The 15,730-nt window shown below is 37.9% G+C and overlaps 1 protein-coding gene across 7 annotated transcripts in view; it reads left to right on the top strand.

The window, feature by feature from the left end:
- NSD3 (nuclear receptor binding SET domain protein 3) overlaps window positions 1-15,730 on the top strand; it is a 108,969-nt gene that overhangs the window by 57,455 nt on the left and 35,784 nt on the right. For 6 of the 7 annotated variants that reach the window (XM_067721712.1, XM_067721713.1, XM_067721714.1 and 3 more), the window contains 6 exons: window positions 2,410-2,564; window positions 4,065-4,580; window positions 6,713-6,839; window positions 10,341-10,441; window positions 12,573-12,618; window positions 15,557-15,687. In XM_067721712.1, coding sequence (XP_067577813.1) covers window positions 2,410-2,564; window positions 4,065-4,580; window positions 6,713-6,839; window positions 10,341-10,441; window positions 12,573-12,618; window positions 15,557-15,687 — 1,076 coding nt within the window. Of the gene's footprint in view, window positions 1-2,409; window positions 2,565-4,064; window positions 4,581-6,712; window positions 6,840-10,340; window positions 10,442-12,572; window positions 12,619-13,512; window positions 15,156-15,556; window positions 15,688-15,730 lie in introns of those variants that run through there. The other variant, XM_067721717.1, reaches the window with a different exon arrangement.

Below are 15,730 nucleotides of genomic sequence, written 5' to 3' on the forward strand. Positions count from 1 at the left end.
AAATTTATGCTTGGCTCTTCTCAGATGAGATGATATGGAAAACCAAGTTGTGTATGTTTCTCTTTTCTCACAGGCTATTTTACATATGAAATTTTAATTTGGTTTAAAAATAATTCCTTAAGTAATCTCCCGTTAATGTCTAATAAAATTTAAAAATTTCAAATCCAAGATATAATCCTTTTCCTGTAACTCAGTCAGTTGAGTTCACGCTGATACCCATACTTTCTGTCAAGATCTGCTTGTCCTTCTCTCCATACCTGCCTTATCTTGGATTCCCCAAGAGGACCAGTTTTCACATTTCTCTATTGACCTGAGACATTTTCTTTACAGTGATGTTTTTCAACTGTTATTGGTAAAGGACTAGTTTTTTGCTCTTTTAAAAAAATTTTCCAGTCCACCATGGACCAATACTTCTGTAAAATACGATAAAATTAACTATCTGGGAAATGAAAGGCCTCCCCTTACAAAAAAAATACACGGTACAGGATCCCTGATCATGGGCCTAGATGTCACGCAATGTTAAATTATCATAGTTTCTAAATGCTCACTCTTACCTTCTCTGCTTGTTTTGTGGCAGACTGGTTTGCCCTGGGAACCACACTCAGAGTAGCACCGCCAGAGAGCAGTGGTTCTCAGGTGTTTTGGTCCCAGAACCCCTTTTACTCTTAAAATTTGAGGACTCTAAATGCTTTTGTTTACATAGGTTATATCTATTACTGTTGATGTTAATTTAGAAATTAAAGCTGAGAAAAATTTTAAATATTTACCAATTCATTTTTAAAAAGCTACTGTATGTTATATTATTAATTCTGTTTTTATGAAAAATATTTTCTCAAGCAAAAAAATTGAGAAGAATGGTATTTTTACATTTTTGCAAATCTCTTTAATGACTGGCTTAACTGAAGACACTAGATTCTCATATCTGCTTCTACATTCAGTCTGTTATGGTTTGTTGTTTTGGTTGAAGAAAATGAAGATAATCTGGCCTCACACAGATGTGTAGTTGGAAAAGGGAAGAGTATTTTAATAATAGCCTTTTCAGATAACTGTGGGTATATTTCTTTGATATTGCCCCCAAACTCAGCAAGTGGTGGGGTAGTTGCAATATGGAATCTGAAATCCTATCAATAAACTTTTTGTACTTGGTTTCTGCCTTGCACTTTGAATGGATCATTTGCCTTTCATGACTTTGTAACATCATACATTGGCCATTTAAAAAATATTGCATGCATATCTTCCAAATGTTGACACATTCCTTTATAGATATTTTTAAAATCACATTCGTTGTCACCACTTACTTCATCAGAAAATTCTTAGATTATTTGGAAATTGGAAGACTCATAGGGGCAGATACTAGTTTTCCAATATTTTGATTTTTCTTGGAAGATCAAATTTTATTATTGGCAACAAATACTATCAGCTGTTTTCCTTGAAGTGACAAACTTGCTTGTTCACTTTTGAGAAAATACCTGCCAAATTCTCAAGTTCAAATAACCGTAGTTTTTCTCTTAGTCATGCTCCATGAAGAAGTGGCCAGTTCACCTTGCAGTTCAATCCCAGAAGTACTTTCCCTCAAGGCAATCTTCATACTTGCAGCGCGCAGAAGTGCTTTATGCACCCTTCCCATTTTGTCACAAGGAATACTAGAAAGACGTGTTCAAGGGTTGAGATTTAGTAAAAGTAATTTTTACTGCTTCATCAAGGATATTAAGTAAAACTGGCTTTTTTGTTTGTTTGTTTGTAACTGCCAGCATATGGCTGTGAAGGATACGGCACTAGTATAATTTGGTGTCATCGCTGCCTTTATTTGTGCTGAGATGCCAGCAGTCTGACCCACCATTGCTTTTGCTGTATTAAGTGCAAATGTCAACATCATGAAAAAGACAACATCTTGGTGTTATTGTGAAGATGGTTTTGACCTTGCAGGATCCCTGGGAGAGTCTCAGTAGCCTGTCCTCCCCTTACCACCCCCAGGTCTGTGCGCCACACGTTTTTGTCATTAGAAAAGCAGTTTGACCAGCAATTGGCTTTTGAAAGTCCAAGAAAATATGTTATGCATTTTTTTGAAGGAAAAATTATTTATTTGTACCCAGATTTGTTTGTAAAAAGGTTTGAGGCCAGTAAATATAAATTGTGTAACCAAGGTAACAAATCTGACAGTTAGCAGAATTTCTGATTTTTTTTTTTTTTCTCTTAAAACTTGCTGTACCAAGTTTAATCGTTTGGGGTGATTTTTACAGTAACAATTAGTTGTGTTATTGGTAGATGTTGGATTACATCTTTGGACGATCCAAAAATGACACGTTTTAATAGGAGTAAACTAGGGAACCTGGCTTAGGTCCACATTTTTGGCAAAGTATATGTGGCTGCTTATGCTCTGAAAGGGCTAATAAGAATTTTTACTTACAGGTGCCCGGGAATATCACGTCCAATTTTTTAGCAACCAGCCAGAGAGGGCGTGGGTTCACGAAAAGCGGGTCCGAGAGTACAAAGGTCACAAACAGTATGAAGAACTACTGGCCGAGGCGACCAGACAAGCCAGCAATCACTCTGAGAAACAGAAGGTGACTGATGACATAGGAACATGGTCAATTGAATGTGGACTGTAAAGGACTTAATAATTTAGTAGAGCTTTTCATACTTGAATTCAAGCAATTAGAATGACTTATTTTAGTCCCCTAAGCTCAATTTTAATAATTCATTGTGTGTCAATAAATTTTATATGTCATATAAACAACATTATAGTCCTACTGAAAACTTTATCTGCTTAATACAATTTTGGATTCTATTTTGAATTGAATTCAAATGTACATAGTCTAGTAGATGCTAGTGAAATGAGGATTTTGTCAGAGATTTTTATGTTTTTTCCTATTTCAGCATTTTCCCCTAATTCCCCTTTATTCTTATTTAGCAAAATTGTTTTATGAAAGTAAGGTTTTAAAAATATTTAGTGCTTACTCTGAGACAGGCACTGTTTTTAAGCATTTTATATATGTATTAATCCATTTAATCTTCATTACAACTTTGGTGAGGTAGATACTGTTATTCCTATTTCTGCAGATGAAGAAATTGAGGCACAGAACCCTTAAGTAGCGGGTTCAACCAAGGTCACACTAGTGATGGAACTAAAGATGTTTGTTGTGGTGGTGGACATACTAGAATTTTGACATGAACTCTTGATAATCTGTCTGGTCGAGATTTTTAAACTCAGCTAATTTAGTGTGGGCCTCTGGTGATTCAGAAATATTTTCACTCTAAGCTAAATATTTTCACAGAGGATTTTGATTACTTTTATCAAACTTAACACTTCACAGTGTTTAACAGTGTTTGACATATACTGTACCGTCTTCTTGTTTCATTAGCTAATTTCTGGCTACCTCAGTCTAACCCCCTGGATAATTCCTAATTGCTCATCTCACATACCTTTATTCAAAATTTTCTTACCTGTTTTGCCAATCCAAAGTCTTCTGATCAGGACTCTGGAAACTGTGATGCAGGTTTATTTTTCCTCTCATACGATCCTGTTTTCTTGTGTTGTATCGATTTCCACGTGTTCCTCGGGGCTCCCCTTTCTCTGCATTCTGCCCCTGTTTGCATTCTGGCACAGGCTGGCCGCTCAGCTCCAAATGCTGGCTCTGTGCCACTTACTTAGCTTTGCTGTGGTCTGTGTGGCACCTCTGAGCTTTAGGGTGTTGTCTTTAATGTTAGTGTTTTATTGGCCCCTGAAAGTTATCCTTTCTGTAATCTTTCTTCTCTCTGCCATCATCACTGCCAGCTTTTTAGGAATGTGACATGAGGCGGACGACTCCCTCTTGGAGGGACTTGTCCAGCAGAGTGGGCAACAAAGAAGGGTTTACTGTAAAAGAGTGGACCTGCATGTCCTTGATAGCAGCGCTGATTCATCAAAGTCATGGAGTTAGAACATTTCCCTTGTTTGACTGAAGACCCTGAAGATGTTTATGCATACCTGGAAAGATGATAAGACCACATGGGAAATACATGTTTTTTTAACTGTCCCTATTAGATTAAAGCATGTTCCATAATGCCTGTATCTTTCTTTACAGATTCGGAAACCCCGGCCTCAGAGAGAACGTGCTCAGTGGGATATCGGCATTGCCCACGCAGAGAAAGCGTTGAAAATGACCCGGGAGGAAAGAATTGAACAGTATACTTTTATCTACATTGATAAACAGCCTGAGGAGGCTTTATCCCAAGCAAAAAAGAATGTTGCCTCCAAGGCTGAAGTTAAAAAAACCCGAAGGCCAAGATCAGTGCTGAATACTCAGCCAGAACAGACCAGTGCAGGCGAGGCGGCCTCCTCACTATCAGGTACTGAAATTCGGAGACACAGCCAGAGGCGGCACACAAGCGTGGAAGAGGACGAACCACCTCCCGTTAAAGTAGCCTGGAAAACGGCAGCTGCGAGGAAATCCTTACCAGCTTCCATCACAATGCACAAAGGGAGCCTGGATTTGCAGAAGTGTAACATGTCTCCAGTTGTGAAAATTGAACAAGTGTTTGCTCTTCAGAATGCTACAGGAGATGGGAAATTTATCGATCAGTTTGTTTATTCAACGAAGGTACCTTCTTTTCTCATGGGTTTTTTGGGGGAACCTAGGTATCTAGTAAGTAGTCAACCTTGGCATTTAAAAAAACCCCAGGGCTTCCCTGGTGGCGCAGTGGTTGAGAGGCCGCCTGCCTATTCAGGGGACACGGGTTCGTGCCCCGGCCCGGGAAGATCCCACATGCTGCGGAGCAGCTGGGCCCGTGAGCCATGGCCGCTGAGCCTGCGCGTCCAGAGCCTGTGCTCCGCAACGGGAGAGGCCACAACAGTGAGAGGCCCGCGTACCGCAAAAAAAAAACCCCAAAAAACCCAAACAACACAAGGTCATAATTTGAATACCCTTTGTATTCACTGCACTTGAAATGTACAGTCAGTTTACTCTGTTTAAGATGGGGGCAAAAAAGACATAGGCAAAAAAGCTTTGCTTTTCTTCTTTTTTTTTCTCTCTTTTGTAATATCCCCATCTGTACTAGATTAATCTTGAGCTGTGCAGCCAAAATTGAGCTGAGCTCCCTAAAATCATGGAAAAAAACTGGGCACTTTGCCTGTTTCTGGTTTGTGTGGTTAGTTTTTCTTAGTTGCAAAGTATGCTTCTTATTAAATCATTTCTGTCAGTTATCTGAATTAACCGTTGTAATCATTATACCTGTTGCTCTGTTTGGTTGCACCAGCAATTTTGTTTGGCTCATGTTGACCTGCGATAGCTCATACATTTTAGAGAAGTACCAGAACTGTGTTTGTTCTGTCACAATGAACTGTGGTGACAGCTTGTGTAACGGGGTGAAAGTAGCCTCTTCAAACGGAATGCCTCCCTCAGACAGCCCTGGGCCTCCATTTAGGGCGCTCACACTTTAGCTTGAAGACTTTAAAGCTCTTTTACAACATTTGTACTTTCTATTCCGTGTACCTCTTCACTACCCTCCCAGCCGACACCACAACTGTGGGCTTGTGAATCCAAATTCAGTGGCACCTCATGGATGTGTGCTGTTTAAAGAATTCTGTGCTGATTTCCTAACGTTGTCTTATGCACATTAAAATAAATATAGGTGCACCTCATTGGTGATATATTTTCCTAAAGAGAAGCATAAGGGTCCTCTGTTAACCTGTTTCTGCCTATAGGTTCAACCGATTTCAGTAAGGCGAAGCTCCTTGGAAAAACTTAAGTTACAGTCCCCACTTGGTTCTGTTGACAGCTTTGACTCGCAAGTAAATACTTTGTATCTTTTTCGAATGCGAATTGGCTTCATTCTTGGAGCTGGTTTTTATCTGCTTTTGGATGCACAAATCAAACTTTGTCACCCCCCCCCAAAGAGTGCTATTTAAATCAAATTTGAGATAAAACTGACCTTTTAAAAATGAAAGCTTTAAAAATACATATACTATATTTATAAATCACTCCTTTATTTCACTGCATTAAAAATACCTAAAATGAGACAGAACTGTAATTCTCCCTGCCTTCTCTCTGCTCCAGATTGCTTATGGGGTGCACATTTTCATCACACTTCTGTAATCTAAGGATATCCTTGTCTTTCAAAGACATGTTGATATTTTTATCTGTAGTAGGGTACTTTACCACATGAAAATGACTATAGTTCTCTTACTGTGATATGGGTAAAGGGAGAGACTATTCAGACCAGAAAATATTTTGGTTTTGACAGAAAATTAGATGATACAGGTTTATTTTTTAGTGATATTCATCATCTGGACTTAGAAAACAGGTTTTTTTCCCCCACATAGTCTCATTGTACATTTTAGAGTACATCCTGATGACTTAATAAAATTGTTCTGATAATGGCTAAGATAATAAATTAACTGCAATCAAAGACCATATAAAATCCAAGCACAGGGCTTCCCTGGTGGCGCAGTGGTTGAGAGTCGGCCTGCCGATGCAGGGGACACGGGTTCGTGCCCCGGTCCGGGAGGATCCCACGTGCCGCGGGGTGGCTGGGCCCGTGAGCCACGGCCACTGAGCCTGCGCGTCCGGAGCCTGTACTCCGCAACGGGAGAGGCCACAGCGGTGAGAGGCCCACGTACCGCAAAAAAAAAAAAAAAATCCAAGCACATTATGATGGTCTTAAGGCATCTTTATAAGCCAATGATGCCATTTGCCTGGTAATCACCTATTTTTTAATTTGCCTTATTTTGAAGGGAATTGGTAACAAAACAGAAATAAGTGTCAGGGGACAAGACAGACTTATAATTTCTACACCAAACCAGAGGAATGAAAAGGCAACTCAGAATATGTCATCTCCGGAAACAGCATCTGGTCCTGCAGGTGGGTATGAATGTAGAGTACGTTCCCATTGGAGTTCTTGGTTCTGCTTGACTGTCACATGGCAGCTCTGTTCCTATCAAAATCAAATTATATTTTAAAAATGAAATCATAAAAGTGATTATTTCAATAGGAATGAATGGTTTAGGGGCCAGAGAGCTTTATTGATAGTAATAGTTATTTTTCCTACAGGAATTTAAATAATAGGATTCTATAATGAAAAGACTATAGTTATACAGTCTGTACATATCTGACTAGATGCACCATTTGATGATCTCTCTGCATGAGAATAACAGCTTTAATTTTCCAGCACTATTAACACATTCTTACTATTTCCTCCTTTATCCCCTATTGGACACAAATTGGTAGATGCCCACACTCTTTCCATTATTCTTAGGTGTGCTAGATGTCAGCAGTTGAGGGGTTCGGACCTAGCTCTCTTATAATCTTCTCTGATTAACAGATACCATGAATTGAAAATCAAGCTACATTATTGTTGCTCAAAGAAGAAATGCCTGTATTTAGTAAGGTCGTGCCTTTGGAATAGGCAAAGTAATTTTTATTAAGAGACTGACTGAGGATCTTATAGAAGCTTAATTGAGTGTCTGGTGGATTTGGTTTATATAACAGTATTACTGCTGCATACAGCTGTTAAGAAAAGAGTTAGATACCAACTAACTTGGTCATTTGAAATCTTAGGAGGAAGGAGTTTGTTTCAATTTATTCTTTCACATTTTTTTTTGGAATCTAAGAAGTGACCAAATAATTTTCTAGAAGGATTAAAGTCTTAAGACCCAAGGTAGTAATCTTGGATCAGGCAAACCTGTAATTGAGTGGCACTAAGGGGTAAGTATTTTTGTAAGGGAAATTTTGAGTAAGATTCTTCTTATTATAAAAGCTAAATTAAAACAATCATTATTCAGGAAAGAACTTGCAGCCCTTTATTTTCAAGAAAGGGCTGCAGGATGGGGAAAGGTGTTGCCACGGGGACAGGGCATAGTAAATAGAATGCCTTTATTCAACAATGAGTTGGGAAAGGAAGCTGCAGTAAGGTAAGGAGGGAGTAGCAAAGTCCAGAACCAGATTTGCAACTTGTATCACTTCAAAATACTGTATAAAAAATGAAATTATAATGAAGCAATGAATAATGGACTTAGAAGATTTTGCATTAATTAGCCATAATTGAAAATGTTTGTTACCTTCTTTGATACCACAAGACTCTTTTGGCCTCAGTGCTCTGTAGTTAGGTCTGTCAGTTTTGTCATCTTTCTTTACTGTTAAACTGTTAGTTTATTGTTAAACTGTTTACTGTTAAACTGTTAGTAATTTGTCTGAATGTAAGTGTGATATTTAGACTAGGAGGATCATTACTTAAACATCTGCATTCTCCGAACTAGGGAGAAAGTAAATTCTTCATAGGATATTAGATTGATCTTAAATATTAAACTTTTACTTTTAATGGAGATTGTTTTTTCTGCCCCTCAGCTACTGAACATTTTATCTTCATGTAGTCTTTTCATTTCAATTTAAGTTCTGCTGTGGATTTTCTTCTTTTCCTTCTTTTTTTTTTTTCTTTTCTAGTGAAAGCTAAAGGTGGAAGGTTATAATTCTTTATATCAAGAAAAAGCCCAGTTCCTTCCTCAGGCAGACATAATGTAATGAGATTGTAAATTAACGTTGCAGCCTTAATTTAGGGATGAGCGCTCTAAAGCTTTGACCTTGGTTTAAATTTGGTTACCAGCCGTAGTTGATAAGCATATTTTATCTTTTTACATGACCATTTTGTTCCTTGCGAAAATAACTTCAGTAGTTGAAAAGTCAGAAAAGAGACCCGATCTCCCTTCAGAAACCAATTGTACCATTATCTCATTTGGTGTTAACTACTCATGGGAAATTCTCCAGCCTTTTCTTAGTAAATTTAGGTGCTACATAGGATGTGTGGCACTGCTACATTTCTATGGTTTGAGGAGTTGTATCTGCATTTCTACCAGATTTCTAAGCTATTTTCCAAATCCAGAGATGCTCACTTCTCCTCTCTTAGAACATAAATATAATACTTTTTAGTGTCTTTAAATGTAGTAGAATGTATATGTTCTTTGGGTAGCTTTCAGAATAATTTTACGGAGTCACCACATTGTCTTATCTTTGTAAGACAATAGAGCAAATATCATTTGCCCTTGCTAGAACAATTTTGTTGTCATTCTCAAAACAAGGTTTTTTGTTTGTTTGTTTTACGCAGTTCTATTTTCATTTTCCTCTTCCCTGGTAGGTCTTGAGTGTTGATGACTATACTGAAATGTGAATCTCTGGAATACTCAGGTGTCTGTGAGGGTAGGATACCTGTTGTCTTAGTTAACATTTTCATCATTGTAAGGAGAAGAGTGAGAGTAAAGGACACATTCATTTTGTGACTTCTCTGCTAGAAATTAATTAAGCACAACTCAGAAACAATACATTATCATCAAACTACCTACTCCTTCCCCCCAAAAAGTAGTGGGATCCTTCTTTGTTTTGGCTTTGAACAAAGGTGAGGAAAGCCCTTTCCACATAAACAAGAACAATGAAACCAGAAAATATACAGGTGATATGGAACACTTCATTGAGGTAGCTTCTGCAAGGTGATTATTATCTAGCAAGGACTGTTTAGGTGGTCCAAGCACTGAAAAGATGGAGAACAGCTGTGCTGAAGGTATCATTCCTTCTTAAGGTCACAGAATGAATCATTCTGTGATTCATTCCTGACTTAGTGTTTCTTCACATTGCGGCCTTCAATCTTAAGTTTTATCCTTTCCAAAATGGGGTCTATGTGAGTTTTCTTTCAAAGAATTTTACTGTTTAAAAATCTTCATAGTTTCTTTTTTTCACCATTTAATATTAAATAGCTTGATAATTTGTTTCAACTAGTTTTCCATGACTAATTATTTCTAAGTTATACAAGTCCCTTGATAGTCAAATTAATGATTCAGTTTTAGTCCCATTTTTGTGCCTTTCCTGCTTTTTTCCCTTTGGTTGTTAATGATATAACAATAGCAAAACCAGCACCTAGCACTATTAAGCATTTTACGTGTGGAATTAATTTATTTGTTAAAATGCAAAATACATAGTACCGATTGAATTTTGAACCATTAATTCCTAATGTCAACTGAGAATAAAATCATTTTCATCCATCCCCTCAGTCCCTTCATCCCTTCAGTTATTATTACCTAAATGTGTTTATCTGCTGTTTTGGTTTGACTTTACAATTTTTAAAAATCCAATCCCTCTTTATCTGTATAGTTCAGAGTGCGTTATGACTCCTAGTCTCAACCCATCAACTTTTACAATTTGATCTATACAATTTTTTTAATGTACCCCCAAGTGTTTAATAGCTTTTTTTAATGAGTTATAGTTAAAAGACCAAAAGTAATGGATAAGAAAAGGAAGGAATTTGGTCAGATCTTAATTACTTGAATGTCAGTTACTCAAGTGAGGTTTTATTGTTTGTTCGTTTGAATTGTCTTTTAGGCTCAGTAGAAAAGAAGCAACAGAGAAGATCCATTAGAACCCGTTCCGAATCAGAGAAATCCACTGAGGTCGTGCCAAAGAAGAAGATCAAAAAGGAGCAGGTTGGCTTCCCACATGTAGAGGGTTAACCGTCGTATTTGTGAGTGTTGTGGCTTATGCTGGTGTCTTAAAAGAAAGAGAGACTCCCCCCACACTGGCTTTCCTTTCCGGACTACCTAATGCTTCTGTCCTGGTGAATCCCAGTGCCCAGTCCTAATACAACCATCCCTGTGATGCTGCTTCAAGCATTTTCACAGAAAACGATCAGGCTTCAGGAGATGGGAAGTCAGTGGTACAAGACTTCTAAAGAATTCCTCACATTGATTTTGACATTTCAGTTACGAGCAAAATAATTTCATGTTTTCGTGATTTTTATTTGGAACCATCATTGAGTTCCCTTTTTTTTTTAATTTTAATTTTTGGTTTAAGCTGCTGGTATATATTATTTTTATTTTTTAAACAGACCAAATTAATTTACCTATAAGAGTTTTATTTAAGAAACAGATAATCATAGATGATCTGGTTTTTCTGTTGGTATCACAGATTTTTTGGAATGTTATTTTCCCAGTGGAATGGCACTCACCTGTTACTAAGTTATCAGATACACACTATTTATGTAAAAAGAAGGAGGGGCATTTTGACGGAAGGGTATTCAGCCAGTGTAATCAATACAGCAATAGGCATATTAAATTACCTTTTCAAAGAAATGTTTGGAAATCGTTAACTCCTTTAACTTAAATTCACAGTCAGAATTTTTCTTAATTTGTTAAAGTGAAAGAATATCCAGTTTTATACCCAGACAGCTGCTACTAAACAAAAAGAATTGTGAATAGTATTAGTTCCAATAAGCTTTATATTTTTAAAACCACTTAAATATGGAAGAATGTGAAGTTTTCTATTTAAATTATTTCCTTCAAAATTTTAAACTTCCAAACTTAAGAGGTGATTTTGTGGGTACTCTATGGTATCATCAGACATGTAAAATAGTTTTTCCAGAAATATTTAACAAAAATTTAAATAATATCCTAATTTGTCATTCATTTATCATAATTAGCTTTCATACTTAGGAAATTATATTCCAAAAAATCTTTCTAACCTCTTGCAGATCTCCAGTATTCCTTTCCAAAATGAAGTTGTGATTTTGCCAGCTGGTTCCCAAATTCAGTCTGTGACCAGTCAGTCTAGAATTAATAAGGAGAATGAGTACAAAAACTGGGATGGATTGTTAATGCCACTGTGTTTATAGTTAGTAGTAAAACAATACCAGTGATTGTTTAGAAGATTTTATATTTGTATTACTAATTGTATGTTATAAAAGCACTTCTGTTGTATGTTTTTTTTACTTGTTGTAAAAGAAAAAATAAAAATTTTTTTAAAAAGCTTAGAATAATCCTTAAATATTTACAAAATGTGTTGCAACATGCATATTTCACCACTCAGAGAAACATTAAATCCAATTCATAGCTTAAGCAGGTACTCCTCCAAATGGCATCCTTTCTTTAATTCCAATGGTTCAATCCTCAAATTACCACGTGTTTTACATAAACATTGGCAGAATAACTTCTGATCTCGCTCTCCTAATGTAGGATCAAGACACTGTTCATAAGACACTCAAGAAAGTGCTTTTGCAATATCACAAACTTATTTTCTTAAGTTTGTACTAGCAGCAAAAGTATTGAGCTTCCAGCTGTATGGAGCCCTGTAGCACTCTCTACAGAGAGGGTCCTGATTCCCAGCAACTTAGATGTGAGTGCAGGCGCGGAAGGGTCTTAAAGTGGCGTGAGTTACATTAACCTGAGTATCATAGTAAGTAAAAATTTATCCTAACGTCTTTGGGGCGGGAGGGGTTTATAGCAACATCGGGGCTGGTTGCAGAAACAACCCCTCTCCTGCCTCCCAGACACTGAGGAAAGTATTTGTGTTCTTTTCATATACCAAGGGAATGGTGGGAAAGGTCGTTGCTCAAAAGCATGTGGCTGTGTGTTGTCACTTGGTATCCAGCACAGGCAGCTAGAATTTAAACCCTCCCTGACCCTGAGACAGAGAACTTTACCAGAAAATGGGACCGAGTCCAGATTTCAGATACATTAATCGCTCATCATTACTTAGATTGATCGAAGTATTATTTTTTTCCCTCTGTTAATTAAGTGAAAAAAAATTCCCCATTAATGCTGTATTTTTCTGTCCAAACAGGTTGAAACAGTTCCTCAGGCTACAGTGAAGACTGGATTACAAAAAGGTGAGTTATTATAATGTTGCTCTGCATTTCCTTGATTAAAAACGATTTGAAAGAATTATTTGTACTTCATGTATTTTTGTGTGTCTCTGTAAATCACTTGTCGCTCTTCAGTCGATAATTTGTGTGAAATTGAAGTATTCCCGTGTTTGTGTGTGTGTGCGCGCATGCGTGCGTGTGTGTCTTTTAGAATTGATCTTACTCTGTGCCTCCATGTGAAAAGTCTTATTTGTTTTGGTAAATTGGAGAACACCACGTAGGCTTGATACTGTTTCCAACTTTTCTCCATAAGATTCTGGGGTTTCACTGGTTTATAAACTAGGGATGTGACGAATCCACTTTTTTTGGTATTCGACTGAATACCGAATAGTAGCTATGTCAATAGTGGTCAAACATGGACTATGACAAATCAGACAAGACAACCTGATTGAAAAAAAAAAAATCTTGCCACATTTATTTTTACAGTGCTGTAAAATCTTTTTGTATATTAAAATGATTCGTAGCATATTTATGGCCATTATTTGATGACCTTATGCAGAATCTATTTGAGATATGCACAAAGTTTAAGAAACCTTAAACTTAAGTCTGTACTTTTCTGTGTGCAATTTGACTACAGTACAAACTCCATAGCATGATTCGTGCGTTTTTGGTGAGATCAGACTGTATTTAATACCTGTAGTTTACTCTGGGCAAATTGCATTATTTAAAAAAAAAAAAAAAACACCAGCCTCTCTGCATTCTCGGGGAGAAGTCTGCAGCGATGGTCTCCGTGGAGATCCTCAGCAGAACTGAACAGCCTCTCGGAGGGAACACTGCTTGGCGGAGCTCCAAGAAAAGACATCGCGATCGCTGCGAGATTAGGAGGCCTGATTGCGTTGTGTTTCCACCATTCCACAGGGTCGGCGGACCGGGGAGTGCAGGGCTCTGTCAGATTCAGTGACAGCTCCGTCTCCGCAGCGAGTGAGGAAACTGTGGACTGAGATTCCTGTACAATTTCATCCCAGAAACTCCAGACTTGTAGTCTCCATGCAAGATTTCTTTGTCGGCGGCTCGATAAACAGTTTCTTTGTTTTCAATTTTGATTTTGCCAATCATCATTATGGGCATTTTCCTGCCTGATTTCTTTTTCAAGACTCTGAACAATTGCTTTAACATTCAAATGATTTTTTTTTTCTTTTCTTTTTTTTTTTTTTTTTTGTCTGAGCTGGATGGGTACAGCTTAAATCATGGGTCCAGCCTAAAAACCACCGTTTAACTTACACTGATCAATTTCAACATGGACTGTTTTTGGGTTTTTTTTGTTTTTGTTTTTGTTTTTTTTAAAAAATAAAGCGTCATTAATGCACATCTGCAGGGTTTTGCCAAACAGCCCAAACTGTATACATTACAATCATTAAAAGCTCTTATTTTTTTTAACATTAGTGCCGTTATCATGGAGAACAGCGTGGTGGCTGCCTTTGGCAGCCTGTCCTTTTTCTAGCATTTTCAGAAACTCATCGGAAATGGCGGTACCTGTGTTTCCCTTCGAAAGCCTCTCAGTACAGCACTCCTGTTCCTCTGTTAAAACTCCTTGTTAATCCAGTGATCTTTTAGGCCAAGGAAATATTTTGTGGTGGTGTTCTGGGTCCATACACCAGCAATGAAGGAGATAGATTTGTGTACTTGTGTTTTTTAATCAGCGTTAACACGGGCAGGCACCCTCATTTGTAGATGTAAGGAAACATTCAGTGAAAACCTTGTAGGATGGGATGTGATAACGAGGTTCCAGTAACCTGAGCAGTCTAACGAGGTCCACATCCTCCTGCACAGACCGTGCCGCACACCAAGTGCTGTTCCCGCTCAGCCTTTGCGGATCTTCATGGCCTCGGGAGACCTGTTTCTCCATGGTCTCTTCTGGACTGCACACTTCCACCATAGCTTGCTGGGCTGATCTAGATGTCTGTTTGTTGTATGGAAATTTTGGGGGAAAAAAAAAAATCTAAAACACAAACTGTGGGTTGAAATATTAACCGTCTCCTTGGTTCCTTGGTATTCACCGTGCCTGATCTGCACATTTCATCGTGGCTGTTTCTGTATAGCCTATACTGCATTAGCCCAAGAGATTGTTGCTTTGTAACTTTTTGCACTATTGTTTTGGCTGGATTTGTATTACACACCGTTTTAAAAAAAAAATTCCACACTATTCTCTGCCTTTTTTTTTTTTTTTTCATATTTATTCCTTCCCTCACCAAGTCCACACAGAGGCCTCTCATCCAGCTCTTCGTGATTTGGCTGCACTTGAACATTGTCTGTTTACAGCCCTCAGCACTGTGCCTCCTAGATGGCATGACGTATGTAGCTGTGCTGCAACACTTGTAATGGTCACAGTAAATGCCCTTCACCCAAGAAGTCTCAGATGAACAATTGTGAACATCCAGGATTTATCTGGGGGGCAATAATCAACTGAATTGCAAAATTCGGGGGAAAATGGCACTATCCGTGTACGAATCGAATACAAATCAAAGATTTGTCACATCCCTAATAAAAACAAGATGGAGGTGTCTCTGCGACCATATTTGTAAGCTACACAGTGTGTTGGGTTTTATGTCTTCCCCCTCCAAATTGAATGGTTCTTTGGATTGCTCCAAATCGATCAGCTGTCCTGCAGTTTTGATAGAATTGGTTTTTAGGTTGGAACTTGGGCTCTGTTGCCCGAAAATAGCTTTAGAGCAGGAGCACGGAATTGAGTGTTTTAATAGAGCGGTTGTAAATTACATCACTCACCATCAGGAAGGTCAGAAGCTTATGAAATTTTGACTCGTGACTTCAGTGTTACAAAGAGAGCTATGCTTTTTTTCACACTACAGATGAGTTTGGGGAAAGAAAATATTCTCCCACAAAAAAATTAAAACAACAAACTTTAAGTACTATTTTAGGATTAATTTCGGTGTGTTGTATTAAGGTGCCAGCGAGATTTCAGATTCCTGTAAACCTCTAAAGAAAAGGAGCCGCGCCTCAACTGATGTAGAAATGGCTAGTTCCACGTACAGAGACACGTCTGACTCCGATTCCAGAGGACTGAGTGACCTGCAGGTAAATATGTCCCAGGGCCTGGGCACAGTGTTGTCTCACTTTG

This window comes from Pseudorca crassidens, chromosome 21 (assembly GCF_039906515.1).
Source record: "Pseudorca crassidens isolate mPseCra1 chromosome 21, mPseCra1.hap1, whole genome shotgun sequence".
Lineage (NCBI taxonomy): Eukaryota > Metazoa > Chordata > Mammalia > Artiodactyla > Delphinidae > Pseudorca > Pseudorca crassidens.